The 23,197-nt window shown below is 23.5% G+C and overlaps 6 protein-coding genes across 6 annotated transcripts; 3 read left to right on the forward strand and 3 right to left on the reverse strand.

The window, feature by feature from the left end:
* Positions 1–905: 905 nt before the first annotated feature.
* On the forward strand, positions 906–6,860 carry PCHAS_1436700 (clathrin heavy chain, putative; the record flags this gene model as incomplete). Its single annotated transcript, XM_736377.2, has 1 exon — positions 906–6,860. The coding sequence occupies one exon, from the start codon at positions 906–908 to the stop codon at positions 6,858–6,860; it is 5,955 nt and encodes a 1,984-aa protein (XP_741470.2).
* A 910-nt stretch (positions 6,861–7,770) lies between these two features.
* Positions 7,771–12,541, reverse strand: PCHAS_1436800 (aminophospholipid-transporting P-ATPase, putative; the record flags this gene model as incomplete). Its single annotated transcript, XM_016799701.1, has 4 exons — positions 7,771–7,863; positions 7,975–8,043; positions 8,136–12,393; positions 12,513–12,541. 4 exons carry the CDS (start codon positions 12,539–12,541, stop codon positions 7,771–7,773), a joined length of 4,449 nt encoding a protein of 1,482 aa, XP_016654955.1.
* A 1,736-nt stretch (positions 12,542–14,277) lies between these two features.
* Positions 14,278–14,850, reverse strand: PCHAS_1436900 (raf kinase inhibitor, putative; the record flags this gene model as incomplete). The annotated part of the gene is made up of 1 exon (XM_740105.1): positions 14,278–14,850. The coding sequence occupies one exon, from the start codon at positions 14,848–14,850 to the stop codon at positions 14,278–14,280; it is 573 nt and encodes a 190-aa protein (XP_745198.1).
* A 1,599-nt stretch (positions 14,851–16,449) lies between these two features.
* Positions 16,450–16,611, forward strand: PCHAS_1437000 (conserved Plasmodium protein, unknown function; the record flags this gene model as incomplete). Its single annotated transcript, XM_016799702.1, has 1 exon — positions 16,450–16,611. The coding sequence occupies one exon, from the start codon at positions 16,450–16,452 to the stop codon at positions 16,609–16,611; it is 162 nt and encodes a 53-aa protein (XP_016654956.1).
* Positions 16,612–17,701: 1,090 nt separating this feature from the next.
* Positions 17,702–18,385, forward strand: PCHAS_1437100 (ribulose-phosphate 3-epimerase, putative; the record flags this gene model as incomplete). The annotated part of the gene is made up of 1 exon (XM_735142.1): positions 17,702–18,385. One exon carries the CDS (start codon positions 17,702–17,704, stop codon positions 18,383–18,385), a length of 684 nt encoding a protein of 227 aa, XP_740235.1.
* Positions 18,386–19,514: 1,129 nt separating this feature from the next.
* On the reverse strand, positions 19,515–20,957 carry PCHAS_1437200 (zinc finger protein, putative; the record flags this gene model as incomplete). Its single annotated transcript, XM_733428.2, has 1 exon — positions 19,515–20,957. The coding sequence occupies one exon, from the start codon at positions 20,955–20,957 to the stop codon at positions 19,515–19,517; it is 1,443 nt and encodes a 480-aa protein (XP_738521.2).
* Positions 20,958–23,197: the final 2,240 nt, after the last annotated feature.

Here is a 23,197-nt window from a genome sequence, read left to right on the forward strand (position 1 = left end):
AAATTGAATAAATGAAAAAAAAATAAATTAATTAAAAAAGCAAGCATTAATAAATTAAAGGAATTACCAAGTAATACATAAATTTTTTTTGAGTATATTTTTGAAAAAAAAATAATATAAAAAAAGTTTTCTTTTTGTATTGTATACTATTATATTTTTCTTGTTATGCTTAGAATTATAAAAACAATTATAAAGTTTTAGTATTTTTTTCATGTATATTTTTGCATTTTTTATATAAAATGCATTTTTATGTTTTGTACTTTCATACAATTCATAAATTGTAACCTAAATGCATATATTATGCAAATATATATCTATGTATATATATGTGTATGTATCTTTGCGATTTTTTATTTCTAATTGATTTTTTAACGACTTTTCTTCATTTTATATTTTATTATTATTTTTTTTATATGGATATGAAAATTGTTACAAAGTTTCATTGTATTAGTTCTATGGAATCGCTGAATAATAATTCGCTGCAATTGAATGCTTATCGTTACAATTGTTCATGTACATAACTTCATATAATATATTAAATTTAGATATGTTTTTTCCATTTACATAACTCGTTTTAGTATTTAATATATATTTATATTATACACACGTATGTGTATTTATTTATGGATAGATATACAGTTATATGTTTATTTATTTTTTTTATCTTTTATTATATTTTCATTTATTAGGGCTTATATGTACATGCATATATGTGACCATATAAAATAAATAAATTAATATAAATACCAATATAAGGTCGGGCGTTCTATTCATATATTTTCCTATAACTCCTCCTTTTGGTATTTTCATACATTCATGATTTCATCCCGTTAATTCTACTAAATTTTCGTACATATATCAAACCAATAAAAAATTAAAATTTTCATACAAAAAAATAAATAGAAATGAGTTCGAATAGCCCCCTTTCAGTTACTCTTGTTGATAACCTCGCGTCATATAATATTCAGAATGAATCCTTTCGTCTAGGAAATGTGGCAATTGAAGGAGATAAGTTTATTTGCGTAAAAGAAAATGTAAATGACAACACGCAAGTCGTAGTGATAAATCTATATAACCAAATTAGTATTCGTAAGTATATGAAAGCTGATAGTGTTATTATACACCCTAATGATCCAATATTAGCATTAAGAGGTAGCATAAAAAATGCGAATACAATATTTTTACAAGTATTTAATATAGAAACAAAAGAAAAAATATGTTCATTAAATTTAAATGAACCCATAAATTATTGGAAATGGATAAATAATGATACAATTGCAATTGTTTGTGAAAAAAATGTATATCACTGGAACATAGATATGTATAATACAAAAAAAAATAAAGAAAATAATGTACTTACAAAAGTTTTTGAAAAAGCACAAATATTTATTGATAATAATTCACAAATATTATATTATGGTACAGATAAAGAAATGAAATGGTGTATATTGTGTGGTATATCTACACAAGATCAAGGAAAAAGTATTGATGGTCATATGCAATTATATTCATGTGAAAAAAAACTGCATCAAATAATCGAAGGATTTATTGGATGCTTTGGTTCATTTATATTTGATAATTGGGATACAAAACCATTATTTTGTTTTATTGAAAAAAAAAAAAATTCAAGTATGTCGAGATTACATTTAATGGATATATATAACAGTAAAACAGAAGGAAGTACACCTTATAAAATTGTAAAAGAAATAAACTTAATAAATGACACATTAAATGATTTCCCTATATATATAAGTATAAATACATTACAAGGTGTTATATATGTTATTACAAAATGCAGTTATGTATATATATTTGATGAAAGTACTTTAACTGAAATAGTAAGAGAAAAAATAAGTGATGATAACATATTTATATGTTGTGATAATAAAAATGGGGAAGGAGTAATTGCAGTAAATAAAAAAGGAAAAATATATTATATAACATTAAATTATATTAGTTTAATAAATTCATTAAAATTATCTAATATAGATGTAAAGGATAAAATAATTAGAAATTTATCATTAAAATATGGATATCCAGGTTGTGATTATATATCTGTATATAAAAAGTGTATTAGTGAAATGGATTTTAAAAAAGCATCAAAAATTATATGTTTATTAAAAAACCCTAAAATATTCGAAAAATATTCTAATTCTATATCTGAAGCAATAACAATAATGAATAAAAAAAACATGGATATAAGAATTGTATCACCTTTAAGAACCCAACAAGTTTTAAATAGTTTTAAATCATTTCGAAATTCTCAAGGTCAACTATCTCCATTACTTTTATACTTTTCAGTATTATTAGAGCTTGATAAATTAAATACATATGAATCTATTGAATTAGTTAAGCCAGTTGTTTTACAAAAAAAAAAAGAATATTTAGAAAAATGGATCAAAGATGATAAATTGGCATGTTCAGAAGAATTGGGAGATTTAGTAAAAGCTTTAGATTTACGATTAGCATTAATCATATATTTAAGATGCGGAGCACATAATAAAATAATTTCTACATACTGTTTATTAAATATGTTTAATAATGTTATGACATATATTAATAATTATAAGCATATTACAAATTTCGATTTTGTTAATATATTTATTACAATAATTAACTATGAATTTCCTACATCTGGAGGGGGAAGTTTTAATTCGGGAAATACTAATGGGAATGATTCGAGTTCTAGTTTAGATTTGCATAATACAGAAAAAAATGAATCCATGGATTTTTTCAATGATAATAGTAGTGTTTCTAATTCGAAGGATTTAAGAAATGCTAACAACCTTAGAAATACGAATATTGAAATTGCAACTCAGTATATAAAATTGTTAAGTGATAATAATATTCAATTAGATATTGGAAAAATAGTTGACTATTTATTAAATAATAACAAATTACAGGAAGCTACATCTATATTGTTAGATTACTTAAAAGATAATAAACCAGAACATAAACATTTACAAACCAAAATATTCGAATTTAATTTATATCATAATGTTCAAATTGCTGAAACGATTTTTCAAATGGATATATTTACTTACTATGATAAAAATAGGATAGCATATTTGTGTGAAGAAAAAGGATTATATCAAAGGGCTTTAGAAAATTATACTAATATTAATGACATTAAAAGAGTTATTACAAAATCAGCATGCTTTCAAAAAAATGGAAATATTTCAAATAATTTCAATTCAGAAGGTGGGTCAGGTAATATGAGCTTACATGGTGGAATATCTCTGGAATGGATTAAGAACTACTTTTCAACATTAAGTGATTCCGTTTGTCAAGATTTGTTATTTGATTTTATGAAAGGAAATAAAGTAAATATTGAAATTATAATTTCGATTTGTGTTCAATATTATAATAAAATTGGAATTAAAAAAATTGTGAATAAATTTGAAGAAAATAAAAATTATGAAGGAATATTTTATTTTATTAGTTCTATATTGAATGAGTTACAAAATATGGGCACAGTTGGAAATGCTAATGATATGGGAAAATATAATGATAATAACAGTATTAGTAGTAATAACAATATTAACAATAATTTATCAAGCTCTAGAAGTAATAACGATGATGCATCATCTATTTTGCTAAATTCAGACATTGGAATTGGTACACAATTTTCTTATGAAAATAATTCGGTTTTAACTATTGAAGATTTGCATCATATAATGTTTAAATATATCGAAGCATGTGTAAAAATTAACAATATTCAAGAATTAGATAGAATATGTAAAGACAGAAATGCAAAATATAACCCTGAACAAATAAAAAACTTTTTAAAGGAATGCAAATTATCAGACCCTCGTCCATTAATCTATGTATGTGATATACATAATTTTATAGAAGAATTAGCTGAATATTTATATAAAAACAGTTTGTTAAAATATATTGAAGTATATGTTATTAAGGTAAACCCACATAATGCTCATAAAGTTATTGGAGTTTTATTAGATTTAGATGCATCAGAAGATTTTCTTCTTAACTTATTAAATAATATAAAAAATATATCAAACATTGGTAATTTAATAGATATAGCAGAAAAACGAAACCGATTAAAATTATTGTTACCATGGCTTGAAAGTAGATCTAATGAAGGATATGAAAATATCGAATTACATAATGCTCTAGCAAAAATTTATATCGATTTAAATAAAGATCCTGAAACATTTTTAAAAAATAACAATTTTTATGATAAAAAAATGATAGGAAAATATTGTGAAGATTTAGACCCACATTTGGCATATACTGCATATGAAAGATCAAATGGGCAATGTGATGAAGAACTTATAAATATAACAAGTAAAAATGGTCTCTTTAAATTACAAGCTAAATATTTAGTATCCAGACAATCGATGGGATTATGGTCAATGGTATTAGATGAATCAAATAAATATCGAAAAAATGTAATCGATCAAGTTATAGGCTCAACTTTAATTGAATCAAATAATGCTGATGAAATTACTGTAACTGTTAAAGCATTTATTGAAAAAAAATTAAGTAGTGAATTAATTGAATTGCTAGAAAAAATTGTATTACATAATAGCGAATTTAGGGATAATAAAAATTTACAAAATTTATTAATTTTAACAGCTATCAAATCAGATTCAAAAAAAGTTATGGAATATATTAACAGGCTAGACAATTTTTCAGGTCCACAAATAGCAGCAGTTGCATATGAATACAAATTAAGAGAAGAAGCTTTTGTCATATATAAAAAATTTAATTGTAACACATCTGCTATTTCTGTTTTATTGGATAATATCCTTATTTTTAATAAAAACCAAAAAGGTAAGATGTCAGCAAATGCTCGAAGAAAACAAATCGAGCTTGCTTTATTTAATACTATTAATGATTATTCTGGAAATGATTCTGATGATTACTTAAATATTACTAATTTTTCAGGGGCCTTAAGTAGCTCATATAATGAAAAACACGATGGATCATCTCTCTATGGAAGTAATGAAGTATTTCGAAATTATGGAAGTGGCCAATTATCTGAATTTGGAGATGAAAATCAAGAGGATCAAGAAATGCAAAAAGACGAGGAACTTACTAATATAGAAAATTATGAAGAAGATTTAAATAGAGCTATTGAATTTGCACAAAAATGTAATGTAAATGATGTATGGTTTATATTAGGTAAGGCTCAATTAAAATTGAATAAAATTATCGATGCAATTGATAGTTTAATTAAATCAAATAATGCAGGTGCTTATAAAGAGGTTATAGAAAAATGTAAAGAAAATAATTTTTATGAACAGTTAATAGCCTATTTAAATACATTAAGAGAACAAAATTCATTGAAAGATGTCTTAGTCGATTCTGAATTATTGTATGCATATGCCAAATTAAAAAAAACAGCAGAAATGACAAAATTTATAGCTAGTACAAATTTAGCAAATATGCAATTAATTGGTGATAGATTATATAAAGAAAAAGAATATGATGCAGCAAAAATATTATATGGTAGTATCCCAAATAATCAAAAACTGACCTTTTGTCATTTAAAATTAAAGGAATATTCATTAGCTATCGAAGCCGCTAAAAAAACAAAAAGTCTTAAAACTTGGAGAGAAGTAAACTTAGTATGTGTAAAATATAAACAATTAAAATTTGCACATGTAGCAGGATTGCAACTTATTATGCATGCAGATCATTTAGATGAAATCATAAAAATTTATGAAAAAAAAAAATATATAAATGAACTATTGAGTTTATTGGAAAACGGACTAAATAGTGAAAGGGCGCATGTAGGAATATATACAGAATTAGGAATGTTGTATGCAAAATATAAACCAGAAAAATTAATGGAATTTATAAGAAGTTATACTAATAAAATGAATACAAGGAAACTAATAGATGTATGCCATAATGAATATTTATTAAAAGAAGCTGTATATTTATATATATCATATGATGAATATAACTTAGCTGTTGATACAATTATTAAACATTCACCTATTGCTTATCAACCTGATATATTTATGCAAGTAATACATAAAGTAACAAATAGTGATATAATACACAAAGTTATAGATTTTTATATTGAAGAAAATCCATTGAATTTATATAATTTATTAAAGATTTTAGAAAATAAAATTGATAACAATAGATTAGTACAAACAATGAAAAAATCAAATAATTTGCCATTAATACAAAAATATTTAGAAGATATTCAAACACAAAATATTACATCTGTTAATGAAACCCTAAATGAAATTTATCTAGAAAATGATGATTATATTAGTTTAAGAAAATCAATAGATGAATATGATAATTTTAATCAAACAAATTTAATTAATAAATTGGAGAATCATAAATTAGCTGAAATGAGAAGAATTGCAGCATTATTATATAAAAAAAATAAAAAATTTAAAGAAGCTATTAATTTATCAAAAAAAGAAGGGCAAATTAAAGATGCTATTGATATTGCTAGAGTTTCTAAAAATCATCTATATATTGAGGATCTAATTAATTATTTTATTCAAATTAAAAATAAGGAAGCTTTATGTGCCTGCTTAATTGCTTGTTATGATATATTGAAACCAGATTATGTTTTAGAAATTATATGGCTGAGCGGATTTAAAGATCAAGCTATGTTATATTTCATACAAATTATTAGCGACTATACTCAACAAATTGAAACCATGAAAAAACAATTAGAAGATATAGAAAAGGAAAAAAAAATGAATAAATCAGCTCCTAATGATTATTCTGCTAATACTATTTCAAACCAATTCACCTATTCGTTGAATAAAAATTTATCAATTATGCCCCCACAAAATAATTATATCCCAAATAATTCAGACTTTGACAAATATGACATGTTTAATTCAAATACTCATTTTTAAAGTTCATGCTTTTTTCTTAAGTTAAATAACAATCCGATTTATTTCATATTATTACATATTCATTTTTATACTAAGAAGTTATATGATGACTACATGTGAATTATATTTTTTTACACCTTTTTTATTTTGCCTATTTATTTACGCTTCGAAAATGATATTTTTTCATGTATTCATCTCAGATTTTTATCTGACTATCTGACGAAGCGGTTAAATAAAAAGGCATACACAAGCACAGATATTTTTTTTGTGCATGTGTAAAAACTTTGTAACAACAAATAAACTTATATAAAGTTAAAAATTTTCCATCGAATAGTAACGACTGTAAACTTTCGTAATTTGAGTATATTCGACCGTATTACCTTATAGGCCTTTCTTATATATAATGGAATAAAGCTGATGAAATAAAAAACAATTTTTTTGTTTATATATTTCTTCCGCCTTCAGCCATTTAACCCTACTACTTCCATATTCCAAAATGTTACAAAACATATTTAAAAAAAAAAAAGTTAATACTCGAATTACATTTTCCAAACTTTTTATAAAACACAAAATATATGATTAAATAAAAATAAAATGAAATAGTATCAAACTTACAATATCATAAAATAAACCATAAAAATATGCATATATAAAAATGGACAAATATATAAATACTAATAAATTTATGAATTAATTCAAATTATTTGTTTATTATACATGCATATATATACAATGTGAATTTTGTACATGCTAATAAGTATGTGTAGACATTTTTTACATCAAAATATGTATACACATCCATATTTGTTCAATACTATAATGAAATAAAATAAATTTTAAGATAGGTATTAATTGAAAAGGTCAAAATCTTTAATTTATATTTTATTAAATTTTCATTTACATTGCTGTTATTTCTTTGCTTTTTTTTTTCTTATATAAGTTTATCCTGTTTTCTTATGAAATTAACGCAAACTGGATCTGCTTCACTAAATGCATATCCCATTAATTCGGATTTTGATGGTTTCTAAAAAAGGACAAAAAAAGTAATAACAAACCATGTTTAATTATATAAAGTGAAAAAAAATATAATAACATATAAGTTGTAAAAATTATAAAGAATAATTTTTTAAACTACCATTTCTTCGATGTTATTAGAACTTCTAGAGTTATGCTGAATATTTTTTGGATTCTCAATTTTATCCTCCTGTAAAGTTGGGTAAATTAAAATTTTGTTTGCAAAAATATATTAATTTATTTTTTTTTTTTCTTTTATCTTCCAAATATTGTTTGCCTTACCTCATCTTGAAGCAAGTGATAAGCTTCGGGGCAAAAGTTTTTCTTGTAAACCTTATAAACGTAATCTCTGGTTAAAGCAGCAAATAAACCCAGTACAAAAACTAGCCAAAAACGAAGGGAAGTGGCCAACAATGTAGCTACACCTAGAAAACTTTTATTTCCAATCCCAGTAAATGAAAAAGCTATCGCCGTAACAATAAAAGAAATAATACTAAAAGAAACTCCAATAATTGGTGATGTGTTTAGATAATATGTTTCTAACAATATTTTGATATTAACTATAACAACTGATAATAAATATGTAACACATCCAATTGACCAAAGATCAAATGGCTCTCCAGTCGAACTTGGTATATTATAATAGGCTAAGAAATATAATGGTATTGAAAATACTAATAATCCATGAAAAAGACTATTTAAAACCCATGATATAAACTTATTAATATTAAAATAAAAATTATGTATTCCTAATTTGTATAAGCATGGGTTTTTTAATGCTGTATTTATGCTAACATCTTTATCTAGAATTGCTAATATAATTATTGGTAATGATGTGAATAAAACATTATATGAATGTAATAAAATTTCAAAGTATATTTTTTGCCCTGAATATAATGAAATTGCCCCATATATAAACAATGGAAAGATAAAAACTATATTTTTATAAAACATATATACAACCAATTTGCTTATTCTTCTATATGATAATCTACCATGTACTAATATTAAATTTCTTAAAAATCTGAATTGGCTAATTCCATAATCTGATGAATTAAAAGCTTGTACACCTTCTTGACCTCGTATTCCAATACCTATATTAGCCATCTTAATCATATTACAATCATTTGCACCATCACCAATAGCTAAAGTATTTTTTCTTAATAATCTATTTGCAGATGAAACTATGAAACCTTTTTGATAAGGACTAACACGGCCACATATAACTGATGAGCATTTATCAGCCAAATAAAAAAATTTTCTTTCAAAGGGCTTACTAAGTAATATGTCTAATACACTGCCATCTACTATTAAGACGTTATTATTTAAAGTCATATCCTCTTTATATGTATCGTGATCTAATGCTAAACTATCAGTACTTTTATATTTCCTAGATATTACTTTTTGAAAAAAAGATTCTTCTACTTTATTTGTATCAAAATTAAAATGTAACAAATTTAATGATTTTTCTATGTATATTATATCTTCATCTAATTTTTTCATTAGTAAATCTTCACTGAGTGCCAATTCTTCGGTATATATGAACTGTTCAGAACCATTATCTATTAAGTTGGTTGCAATACCAATATTAATAGCTGTTTCAATTTTATCACCTGTTAACATCCATACATGTATACCGGCTAGCCTTAAATCCTCAATAGTTGAACCAACTCCTTCTTGTAATTTATCTTCTATCCCTGTAACTCCTTGTAATATTAAATCGTTTTCAATACCTCCAGCAATCTTTTCTATATTTTCTTCTCTACCATTTAAACTTAAAGATGCTTCTTTATATAAATTATACCATATAGCAAATTCTTTTGGGCTTAGTTCTTTATATGCAATACACAGAGTTCTTAATCCTTCATCTGCATATGTTTCCATATGCTCTATTGTTAAATCATCTACATCAGTTTTGTTCGCTAACTTTTTTATAATTACACATCCTGCTCCTTTGCAAAATACTACTATTTTATGTTTCTTTGTATTTTCACAACTTATTACATCATTATTTGTTCCCATTTTTTTATCTTTATTATTATTTTTATTTTCTTTTTTTCCAATTTTGTTCACATCACTGTTGGATGCATTATCCTTGACTTTTTCTAAGGGGGCAGGTGAAATATTCGATTCATTTCCCGTCGGTAAGTTGGCTGGGCTATCTCCCATACCATTCCCATTTCTTTCTCCATTTGTCAAAACATCATTGTTACCATTACCATTTGGGGGGCGAGGCATAGTTTTATTGTTGGTGGGGGATGTCTTGGTGTCTTCATTGGACATTACTGGAATTCGACAAACAATAGTGCTCATTTTTCTTTTACTGGTAAATTCAATAGTAGCTAAAATATCTATTTCATATACCTTATCAAATATTTTAACTCCACACTTTCCATCCTTTCTATATAGAAAAGTAATGCCAAAATGCTTGGCTGCATATACTAAAGCTTCTTCATCAGGACTACTAGAAGAATATGCGTTCACATCATCACTAGTATCACACATAACACAATGGTTGACTGCTAGATGAAGGAAAAAATATATTAAAGAAGCATGATTAAAATGATTAACATCTTTTAAATGATCTACTAATTTTTTATCAATAATATTCACATTTGGTGTTTTGTTTTTGATATCTAAATCTACTGGTTCGGGAGGAATAGGAATATTATTTTTTATTAAAATTTTTCTTTTAATTTCTGTTAAACCAGTTCCATATGATATACCATTTATTGCACATTTTCTAAACTCCATAACATTACATGTTAATGTTCCCGTTTTATCAGAAAAAATATATTCGATTTGTCCCAATTCTTCTATTAAACTTGAAGTTCTTGGTATTGCATTAAAATTTATATAATTTTTTTCTTTAGAATCTTTAAAAGTTCGCATTCTTGTGCTTCTTTTTTTGAGGATATCATTATTTTCATCTTCGCTAGTTGGTATTATTTTTGTAGAATCGGAAATGCTAGTATCACTTTTTTTATTAGTGACAAACACTGATTTATCTTCACTCAAATTATGTATTTCATCTATTTCTATAGAAACGTTTTTTTTTAATTTCATAGACTTTTGTCTGGATTCTCCAAAAGATGGGATATTTTCCTCCACCTTATAAATCATATTATTATCACAAGATATAAAATATGCTTGTATAACTTTAACACAACTCATAGTAACAATTAAACAAATGGGTATAAAATTAGCAGTAATAACTATCCATGAAAAAAATGATATAATACCACTAACAATTGGGGCTTTTGGTTCTACTAAATTAAATGGCAAATATTTAAATTTGCTCTTTTTTGAGAAACTAACAATTATAGCACTATAATATGCAGATATGATACACATAAATACTTGAATTAACCATATAATGATAGTTAATTTATTTGTTAATATTTCAAGTTTACTATATTTTAAAACAGGTTTTAATGAGTTCATTTGTATTTTTGTCTCTTTCCCTATATATATAGCCATACCTATTACCCAATCTATGTTTTTTAATTTACAACCCCGTAAAACGAAATTTTTTTCATCAAATGGCAACTTAACATATTTATCATCATTTTTATAACTATCTAAATTATCATTTGAATTATTTTCTATAGAATTATTATTTTTCATTCCTTCTCCATGGCTTGTTCCTCCAGATATACTTTTTCTAAGTTCTTTATTATTTGTTAGATCGTTATTTTCATCACTTTCTAAATAAATGGCCCCATTCATAGTAGATAAATTTTTATTTGGTTTTTCACTTAAAATATAACCTCTTAATTTTTTTACTTTTTCAATAGCTTCATCTATGTTATATGTTAAATTATTAAATATATATTTATTAACTTCCTTAACTTTTAAATTTGTTTCACCATCTAAACTTGATGTTTCGGCAAAGCATATTCCATTGGGATCACTTGAACTTAATAATAAAATATCAGCACAAAAAAAATCGGATCTTCTACATATTATTATATCCCCTACTTCGATATCTTTCCATCTTTTTTGTATTGTTCCATCTATATTTTCTAATTTATCATCATAGTTCCTCATAAAATAATTTGTGTCAGCTATTTCATCAATATCTTCATCATTCTCATCATCATAATAACTTTCAATACTATCTATTTTCTTAGTTTTTTGTGGGAATAATTTTTTTATGTATCGAAGAAATTTAATAAATGCATTACTACTAGTATTAGGTTGTGATAAATTTCCATCACTTATAACATAGCATATTCTGTTGTTTTCAATTTTATCTGTTTTATGCCTATTCCAATCTTCGTATGCATCATTTATAGCATTAGCAATTAATACAATTGATAAAGGAAATAATATTGTTGGAATTCTATTCGTTGCTGTTAATTCAGGAACCAGTTGTAATACTCCGATGATAAAAAAATATACATTTGATATTTTATGGAATTGCTCATATGCGTTTAAAAATATAAAATTAAAAATTGTATATTTAGAAGTAATCACTGAATTTGTATGGCGCCTTTTGTTCACGCCATTGATGCTTATTTGTGTTTCATTTGCCTCACTAAAAAGAAAAAAATGAAAAAAAAAATATATACATACATATAGATATATAATAAGAATGAATATAGGTAAAAAAAAAAACGATTGTTCTGTTTTTTTATTTGGTTATTTAAGCATTACACATTATCCCCCTTTATATGTTTCGGCATTTTCTTATAAAGCAGTAATACTATTACCACCTGTTTCCTATTTCCCTTTTATGGGTATTTAATTTATGTGATTTTAGCATATATTTAAAAATAATTAAATCATACAGTATTTTTTTTTTTTGTTTTCTTTTTTTGTTGCAGTTACTTTAAAACTATACTAAAATAATAATAATACATTTTTTAGAATTATATATTAATAATAATTTTAAAAATAAAAATTAAAAAAAGTAGGAAAATAATGCATAAAAAGAAATAAAATCTTGACAAAGCTAATAGAAAGTAAAAAATAAAATAATAATCATTATAAATATAAATAAAATGTAAATATAATAATAACCGCAAAAATAACAGTCATAAAAACGGATGTAAATTATTCAACTACATAAAATTTTTTATAAATTATGTTTATGCATATTTGTGTATATTCACTGGAAAATTATATTAGTACGCCGGGGTATTTAATAAATTTATATGAATATATCATTTTAAATTTTAAGATTTTTTAAATAATCGAAAATTAAAAAAATAATTTAATTAATCATTATGCAATATTTAAAATATGTATTTTTATACATTTGTTTAATATATTAAACTTTTATATTAGTGAGTATGCTTTACAATCATAAATGTTTAAAACATATAGTATTTATTTTTCTATATAACAATATAATATGTTTTTATTTTATCATCATACAGACAAAAATACATATAATTTAATAAATGCAAATATTATTCATGTATTTAACCAATTGAATACTATTGGGGGATGCATACATGTTTATAGGCATTATAGAAAAATCAGGATATCAAATATGCAATTGGGAAATTTTATATAGTATATATATATTACTTTTTTGGATAATCGTTTTTTTTAAATAGATCGATATTTTCGGTTTTAATATTGCATTGGTGTTGCGTTACAAAGCTAATTGGAGAATAGGCTAAATACATTTATTATTTAAAAAGTGATATAATATTAAACTGTGTTAAATAAATCGGTTTTAGTTTTTTTTTCCTCGACCTTTTATTCGCTTCTTTAAAATAAATAAATCAAACTCTTATAAACATTTTCAATAAATATAATATATTTAATTAATACTAATGAAATGAGTATTAGTTGTGGTGCAAATTAGGATAGAGGGCATATATATATTTTATTCGGTTGTTTATTATTTTATTAATTATATCTAGCATTATATAAATATACCTTGCTTCCATGTAACTACTTCTATAACAACCATACTATATTTGCCATTTCATGGCCAATTGATATAATAAAAAAATAATACACACATATGTATATCTTATTATCATATATAATATAAATACATGAGATTTATACATTATTTTATATAGTTGTCTTTACGATTTGGAAAAAGGAAAGGCAACATAATTCTATCCAAATTATTTAAATAATTTTCTATATAGGCATAATCATTTTTTTATATTTATGGGCAAAATGAGTTCGTATATATATACATATGTGAATGTATTAACTTGTGGTATATATAATAATTTTGTTTGGTTATAGGAGAGACTGCATTTTAAAGAAAGGAGATAACACTCCCTTGATGTATATACATATTTGGCGGTGAAATGAAAAAAATATTTAATAGTTTGATTTTATACGAAAAATGAATGCCTATAAATGGGTACAATTCACATAAATAAGTAGGCATATGCACATATATACATTTATGGTATTATTATGTATATATTTAAATCAAATGTCTGTTTTATACCTCTATTTGACACCAATTAAATCCTACAATTTGCATATCATTTATTTGTGCAATATTATAAGAAGTATTATAATTATTAAATTTTACTCTGGTTATATAATTTTCTCCTCTATATATTGGTATGCCGGTTATGTTATCTTTATTCTCTTCTTTTATTAATAAAAGTATAAAACTAATTCTATGTAAGCCTGTACCCTTTTTTATAGAGGGGCCAGTATATGGCAATAATGTTATACTATTTTTTTCTGTTCCTTTTAATAATTCTTTAGATTTTATACCCGAAACAGCCCAATGGATATATTCACTTCCATCTGGTCTTTTTCGTGAAGGAAAATCTGGATCGATCATAAATAAAACAAAGCAATAACCATCTGGTGGAGCTTCGGAAAATCGAACATTCCTCGGTACACTTCCAGTTCCAGAAATATCTAATATATTTCCATTTTTTACTTCCTTTCCTGCTTTAAAACTTATAAAAATGTCTATATTTAAATTTATATCTTCATTGGGGAATATATTGGGTATTATTTTTTCCTTCTTCAGTTCTTCTATTGTAGGAATTGTCATTTTGAACAGGTTATACTATGATCAAAAGATATTGTCTATATATGTATACGCATGTATATATATTCTTATATGAAAAAAATGGTATATTGGGGAAAATCCGGAAATTTCGTTGTCTATATTGCTAAAATTGCCTTAAAAAAAACTGTACATATAATTTGTGTTTGCTATGAAATAAAAATTACAATTATATATATCCTTTATTATAAAATTATTTTTTGTAATATTTTTAAAGTGCTATAAAAAAAGACATTTAGTTATTTTTATCATCGTATTTTAATTGAAAATTGTTTACTAAAGCATTAAAAAAAAATTGTTTTATGGATATAGTATTTGGAATTTTTGCGTTTTTTCCTTTGGTATAAATTCAGATATATGTAGACAGTAATTATATTATTGTTTGCTCTTTACATTTGTTCTTAAACAAAACTGTGCCAATACATTTGTGCGCATGCGTAGATATTGCGCCGTTGCAATTTTAATACTTAAATTATGAAATATAAAAAATTAAAAGCTTCATATTGATATACCTTTTATTTGTTAGTATAGTATATTAAAATTTTTTTTTATTCTTACATTATTGGTAGGTATATATATACATACATTTTTTAAGCTATTTTTATCTGCATGCGCACCATTTTTAAACCTTTTGTTCTGTACCCATTTATATATATACTAACATCCTCAAATATTATCTCTTTTTTTATGAATAGGTATTTTTATTATCAACATAACATACTTTAGTTTATTAAACTGTGAACAAAATATTTTCTATATACACATACGTATACATATTTACATATATCCGTTGTTTTAGCAAATGTATACATATAAGAGTAATATGATACAGATATTTATATGAATAATTTTTTTTTTAATTAATTCCTTAAATTTCAAATGATCAATTTTCACAAAAATTGTTTCTTAAGATAATAAAAATCGCAAACTAAATTTAGGGAAAATATATATATATACTGCTTGTATTTTTTAACCCTTGTCTAGTACTTTTTTTTCGTTTAATTTTAACGTAATTTTTGATTTTCTACAGAATATAAGTGCTACCAAATATTAGAATTCATACATGTATTTTATGAATGATAAATTATTAGAGTTATCAAAAAAATATAATATAGCACACAGTATTTTTTTATATACAACGATTTATTTACTGAATCCTATACTTTTATTTTTTATGCATGTTTTTGTCTTATATTTACCTATATATACTATATTTTTTATAAAAACAAAAATAGAAACTATAACGATGTCTAGTCATAATGAAGAAGTGTAAAATGGTACCTTACAAAATTTAAATATATAAATATAGACATAAAATTAAAAATATACATTTAATACGAGTCTGAAGTGATGATTATAGAAGTTCATTTAAAAAACAAGTATAGGCAGTTATAAAATAAAATATATAAATAGAATTTCAAAAGTGATAAGTAGATGAAAACCTTTGAAAATAGAAGAGTGATATGTGACGTTAAAGCATAAACATTTTTAGCTCGGCACTGAAGTACCACTATTTATGTAATTCAAAAATAAAAAGATTTGGGAATACAAAATATACCCATTTATGTTGTGTGTATATACAAAATGATTGATGATTTAGAATCTCTAATTAAAAAATCATCCGCGGAAGAGAAAGATAATTGTCTAAATGTGCGTCTGTATTTAATACAAATTCTATTTATATTTATTGTTTGTTTTGTAATTTTTCTTTTTTTCTTTATATTATTTTTTCTCGGTGTTTTCTAAATTAACATATTACCAATCAATTTATTAAGAGTGTTGCCTATTTTCAATATTACCTTTTTTTAAGAAAATATATTTTTTAATAATCATATGTATATAGTTTGAAAGCATACAGTTAAAATGCTGGAGTAAATGGTATGTCATAAAATGAAGCATAGGATATTTTTTTATATAAAGAAATCCATAACCGTTTTGGAAAATATTTTCAGGTTTTTATATTTGCAATAATTAAAATGATATTATGCATACCCTCTTAAAAAGTATTTATATATGCATGTACCATTTTGTAATCTGGAACAATCACAAATAAATAACATGGAAGCAACATTAATTATCCAAATGTACATAAAGCTATTTTTGCTTTTTATGATATATATATCCTTTTTAATATTTTTACTTGTCACATTTAAATAATATTTATTTTATTTTTAAATAAAATACATCCATAACGCATTTTCAAATTGCTATAAAAATCCCTTTTTATTCAAGAGCGGGAATATCATATTTTCCCATATAAGTAAATCGCATGAATAATAAATAAATATATTATGCCCATACATAAATATCTAAGACAGTAATACAAGCCAATTGTTGTCATGTGGTACTGCTACGCGAAATATTATGCATATACTAACAATCCTTGAGAAAATATATATTTGTTTGATAATAATACGAAATTTCAAGAAAAGTATAATAATAAATATATATATATATATATATTATATAAAGTAAATTTTTAAAAAAAGGAATTGAAATTTTTTTAAGCAAACGTATTTACCAATCCGAGCAAAAAATTATTGTGCACACAAATGTTCGCATATTTAATGAAAAGGAATTGAAACCTATAACTACGACATTTGTTAATCTATATAATAAAATTTTATTGAATTTTTCATAATATCTTTTTATATTTTTAATATTTAAAATAAATATACATTAATTTCTATATATTATTCAATTTTGGTGATATAAATAAAATTGCTTAACTCTTTCCTCATCCAATCAAAGGAAAATATTTTATGTTTTTTTTTTGAATATAATTCTAGCTATTTAGTATAAGGAAAATATATATAGCTCAAAATTAATATTAAAAATGACAAAAATAGAAGCTATAATAGCCCCTTCAGTACTTGCTTCTAATATTAGCAAGCTTGCGGAAGAAACTAAAAGAATGGAAGATTTGGGAGCAGAATGGATACATTTAGATGTCATGGATATGCATTTTGTTCCAAATTTGTCATTTGGTCCTCCTGTTATTAATAATTTAAAAAAATATACAAATAATATATTTTTTGATGTACATTTAATGGTAGAAAATCCAGAAAAATATGTTAGCTTATTGAAAACATCGAATCAATTAACATTCCATTTTGAAGCCTTAAATGAAGATGTTGAAAAATGTATAGAATTAGCGAAAGTAATTAAAAGCAATAACATGTGGTGCGGAATTTCTATTAAACCAAAAACAAGTGTAGAAAAACTCGTTCCAATAATCGATACTAATTTAATAGATACTGTTTTAGTTATGACAGTAGAACCAGGATTTGGGGGACAATCATTTATGCATGATATGATGAGTAAAGTTTCTTTTCTTAGAAAAAAATATAAAAATTTAAATATTCAAGTTGATGGGGGATTAAATATAGAAACTACTGAAATATCTGCATCTCATGGGGCCAATATTATTGTTGCTGGTACTAGCATTTTTAATGCAGAAGATCCACAATTTGTTATTAATACTATGAGAAAATCAATACAAAAATATTTGCAAAATTAGTTATCTATGTTTTTTCTATGACACACAAAATAGGCATGCATGTAGTACACATACATATATATATATATATTATGCAAAAAATGTTTAGCTATTTGTGTATTGTTTATGTTTCGATTTTTTAGTTTACTACATCTTAAGCATATTGTAGTCCATATTTTTTTGATTAAGAAGTGGGACTATTATATTCTTCATATTATATATATTAATTAAAATTATGGCCATATCTATATCTATCGTTTTTTTCATATATATAACACTAAATTCTTTAATTATATAAATATATACTCAGTTAAAAATAATAAGTTGGGTAAATAATCTATCTTACGAAACGTGAGTATATAAAATAATAAAACTAAATAGACACCAAGGTACAAAAATTATCGGCAAAAAAATATTTATATGCTGTTATATATAATCAAATAAATAACGGTACAATAAATATAATAACGGATCTAATATCAAAAAAAATAATAAAATAGTAATAATAATGGTGATCCATGTGTAGTGACATAAACTAAACGGTGGAGTGTACACAGAAAAAATTATATTTGAGTCTATTAAGAATTTTCACATTTTCATCAATGAATTATATGGAAAGGATTGCAGCTAACCTTAAACAGCATAGAAAAGTAGTACCTGTTTTATTTAACATATTTTAGTAATTTTATAAAATGCACACACATATGGATGTGCACAATCTGTACAAAATTGCCGATCCAGATACTATGTCTATAATGAAATATATACATTAGCGCATTCATATATATATATAACGATAAAGCTGTGAATTAAACATACATGCAATTATCTTTTATAATTTCCTAATTATAATTAAAATACACAATCACTACATGTATATGCTAACGGATTCCTTTATTATTTTACTATTATTTTTTTATACATTTTTATTTATTCTTCGCATCTATTAAGCGTTTAAAAGATACTTTCTATTATCTATTTGTATTTTTATGTAAAGATAACACTACGAATAGATAATTATAAATTTGAAAAGAAAAAAACGTATTATTAAAATATTCCTACTAGTTGAAATCAGCCTTATAATTAAATATTCCTTTTTTACTTATTCTTCCAGTACTTCTACAACTTCCTCTTTCTTTTTATACAAAATTTACATATTAGCATGATAAGGAACAAAATTATAATTTCTCTCTATGTTCATATTATTATTATTTCTTATGTGAAATTTGTTTTTAAAAGGATCTGGAATCTCATTTGAATCGTAATAATTATATGTGGGCTTTATCATTTTGGTTGCATTTTTATTATGAAAATTATATCCTTTATTTTTATTGTTATTTTTATTTTTTCTATTAATATTGGCATTCCCTCCATTTCTCAAGCTTCCAAAATCATTGATATTATTAATATTGCTAACATCCATCATGTTATTATTATTGCAGGTATTTATATTCAGCATTGTGTTATTAGTGGAATTATTAATTTTTTTGCTTGCCTTAAAATTTTTAGGATTATGTTTGAGCATTTCATTTAATAGTTTTGAATTAACATCATCTGGATTACGTAACACATGTAAAAGTATATCTAATTTTTCCATATTATTTTTTACTAGTTTCTTCCATTTTTTTGCTGATATTAATACATGATCTGGATGATGGCAAAAGGAACAATCATCACCATTCATGCATATGTTTCCATTATAGACATGGGCACAAGGTTTACACACTCTTTGTTCATGCTCTAGATCTTGAGAACACTTTTTATAATATTTAAATAATTTTTGCACTGATAGATTTTTTGATATGCATTTTGTTGTATTTAAATTATTTGAATCACATGAATTCATTATGATGTGTTCATTGAATATATTTCCGGTATTTAATTTATTTATGTTTGAATCATCAAGAATATCATTTGTTTTTATTAAATTCATTTTAGTAAATGTGCTAGAAATTTCTGAGCTATCTATGGCATCAAATGTATATGTTTTAATTGTGTCATGTAGTGATGATGCTGTATTATTTATTTCATCAAAGAAATTGTATTCATTGTTTACATTTTTTTGTATTCCCGCGTCACCACCTATAGTATATCTTCTTCCTCGGGTAGAGCAATAAATCATATTATTATTTGGTGATATAGATATACAAGCTTGTTCATTTAATGTCCCATTTTTATTTTCTGCGTATATATATATATTATTATTATTAAAAATTATATTATTTCTGATATCATTATCATTACTATACTTTGCTGGTAATGTCCTAAAATTCTTAAATGTAGAATAATCGATATCTTCTATATTTTCTTGAATGTTTTCAATTTCTGAAAATCTTTTATTTACAACATAATTTGTTTTCTTTGTTGTATAATCTGCGTAATTTGATAATGCTCTACATATATCACTATTTATATCAGAACATATTTGTTCGTCATTTTCTTGATTCATCTGTACTAAAGAATCAAAAATATACTTTTTTTGCCGCAAAAGCAATTCATGGTCTATGTATTTTTCTTCATTCATACTTTGCAAATTTTCTTGGAAATTATTATTGCACAATGCATATTTCGCCACAGGAGAAACATTGTTCATCTTTCATAAAATTTATTTTCTATTTGTTATATTTACTATATGAATGCTATATTTCTACTACAAATTATATTACTATTTATACTACGAACGTATTACTATCTTACGGAATATTACTGAAAATGCAGGAACTCAGTAAGTTAAGAAAAGAAAGAATGTGCAATGTACAAAAAAAAATAAATAATAAAATAAATAAAGTAATAAAGTAATAAAATAATATAATAGTAAAAAAAAAATAAAATAATAAAAAAAAAAGTGTATGTACATATAAAAATAAAAAAATAAAAATCACGTACACTCCTTGGACTTTTGGAGTACATCCATAGTAGGGCTTTTAGAAAAGCCTTTAAAACTGGTGTAATTAATTGATCATGCACATGAATAAATATATTTATAAATATGCATTGTATATGTTTTATTTTTGTACGTTTTTTTAATATATCTGATTTTCAATATATCCGAAAAAAAAATATACTATATCATTAGACTAAAAAAAAAGTGTAATATTTTTGCAAGCATACATAAAATTTTTAATTTAAATATAAATCTTTTGTATTTATTTTATTTGTTCTCACGTTTCTTTTAATATTCTTATAGAGAATTGAATTCTATGTATTAAGTTAAAATAAAAGTACATTAATTTCCAATGTTCCTTGTTAAGCATATTTTATTTGTTGCATTTATATATACTTAATTTTTTTTAAATAAGCAAGCGAAAATTGAAAAATATTGCATTTTAATTATATTTAATGATCTATTTAAAAAAAAAAAATATATATATGTAGGTGTATCATTATTTCATATAATAGCTAGCACCAAGCCAAGGATGTTTTTTACCTGACCATACATATTTTTTTTTTTTTTTTTTTATTAATAGCTATTTTTTTATTGTAATTTTTTTTTATGTTTAAAATATTTATAAATATATTATTACTCCAAATAATGTTTTAAAGTTTTCCTATTAAAATATTAAACATTATTTTCTCAAATGGACATTCTTAGGAGGTAGTAATGGTATTACCATAAAAAAGGAAAATAATTGAAACATCATATTATCATAAAATTTAAATTAAAATAAAAGATATATAGCTGTATATAATAAAGCTCATAACATAAATATTATAATTTATTATTTATCGCATTATGGTACTTTATTACACTGCCAACATATTCCCATTACCATACTAAAATGGTGTACGTATTTTTTTCGTACTATTGGTGAAAAAACATTTTTGTCATATTTTTTAACTTTTCGAAATGTGTAGAAAGATGTATATTGCGTTGGAAATGAAAACGAAACATTTCTACTTAAAGAGACATATATATTTAACTATATATGAGTGAATATATCCGTTTTTATACTAAAAAATAATAAATATACCAATGAATGTCTACCATTGATGTATTATTAAATTGGGAGTATTTTGTGAATTAAAAATGATATATATCCATATTTTTGTGAAAATTTATTATAAAAAAATAGACATATCTTTGTGAGTATTATTAATTTAATATATTATTACAGTTTATATAATATATGACTATGCGAAAATAGTTGCTATGGTTTAAACTATGTATTTAAGTGTGACAAATAACTAAAAAAATCAAATATTAATTATCCAATGGGGTACAATATAAATAAGAAGGTTAATATTTATAAATTAATTCAAATACAACATTTTTTTAAATGGAAAAAAACACGTACATATTATAATAATTTGGTGTTCTTTTAATGGGCGAGTAAACATTTTGGGATTTCATTTTTTTTTTTTATTTTGTTATTTTTTTCCATTTTGTTCATATATTTCGTAAAAATTATTTTTTAAAATTGTGATTAATGGTATATTCATAATTTTTAATTTTTTATTATTAACCCTTTTCATAAAAAATTTTAAATAAAATCACAATATTCGATAAAAATGTATATGTTTAATTTTCTCAATCGATATGTTTATTATACTATACCATGAGTTTTGCAAAAAGGAAAATATAATAATACAAAACAAAATAAAGAGATAATATCATATTTTGTTCAAAACTCCTAAATGAAAAATATATATTATTATTTTAGGGGGTATTATAATTTTGAAAAACAAATAAATACTATTACTTTTTAGTGTATTAAAATGTACAAATTCAAACTATAGCTAACTAATTTTTTTGCAGAGTTAAAGAAAGTTTACATACAATTGGTTAAAAATATTTTCCGTAAAAAAAAGAAAACTATGCAAACAAGTTATCAT

Source organism: Plasmodium chabaudi, assembly GCF_900002335.3.
Source record: "Plasmodium chabaudi chabaudi strain AS genome assembly, chromosome: 14".
In the NCBI taxonomy this organism is placed as follows: domain Eukaryota; phylum Apicomplexa; class Aconoidasida; order Haemosporida; family Plasmodiidae; genus Plasmodium; species Plasmodium chabaudi.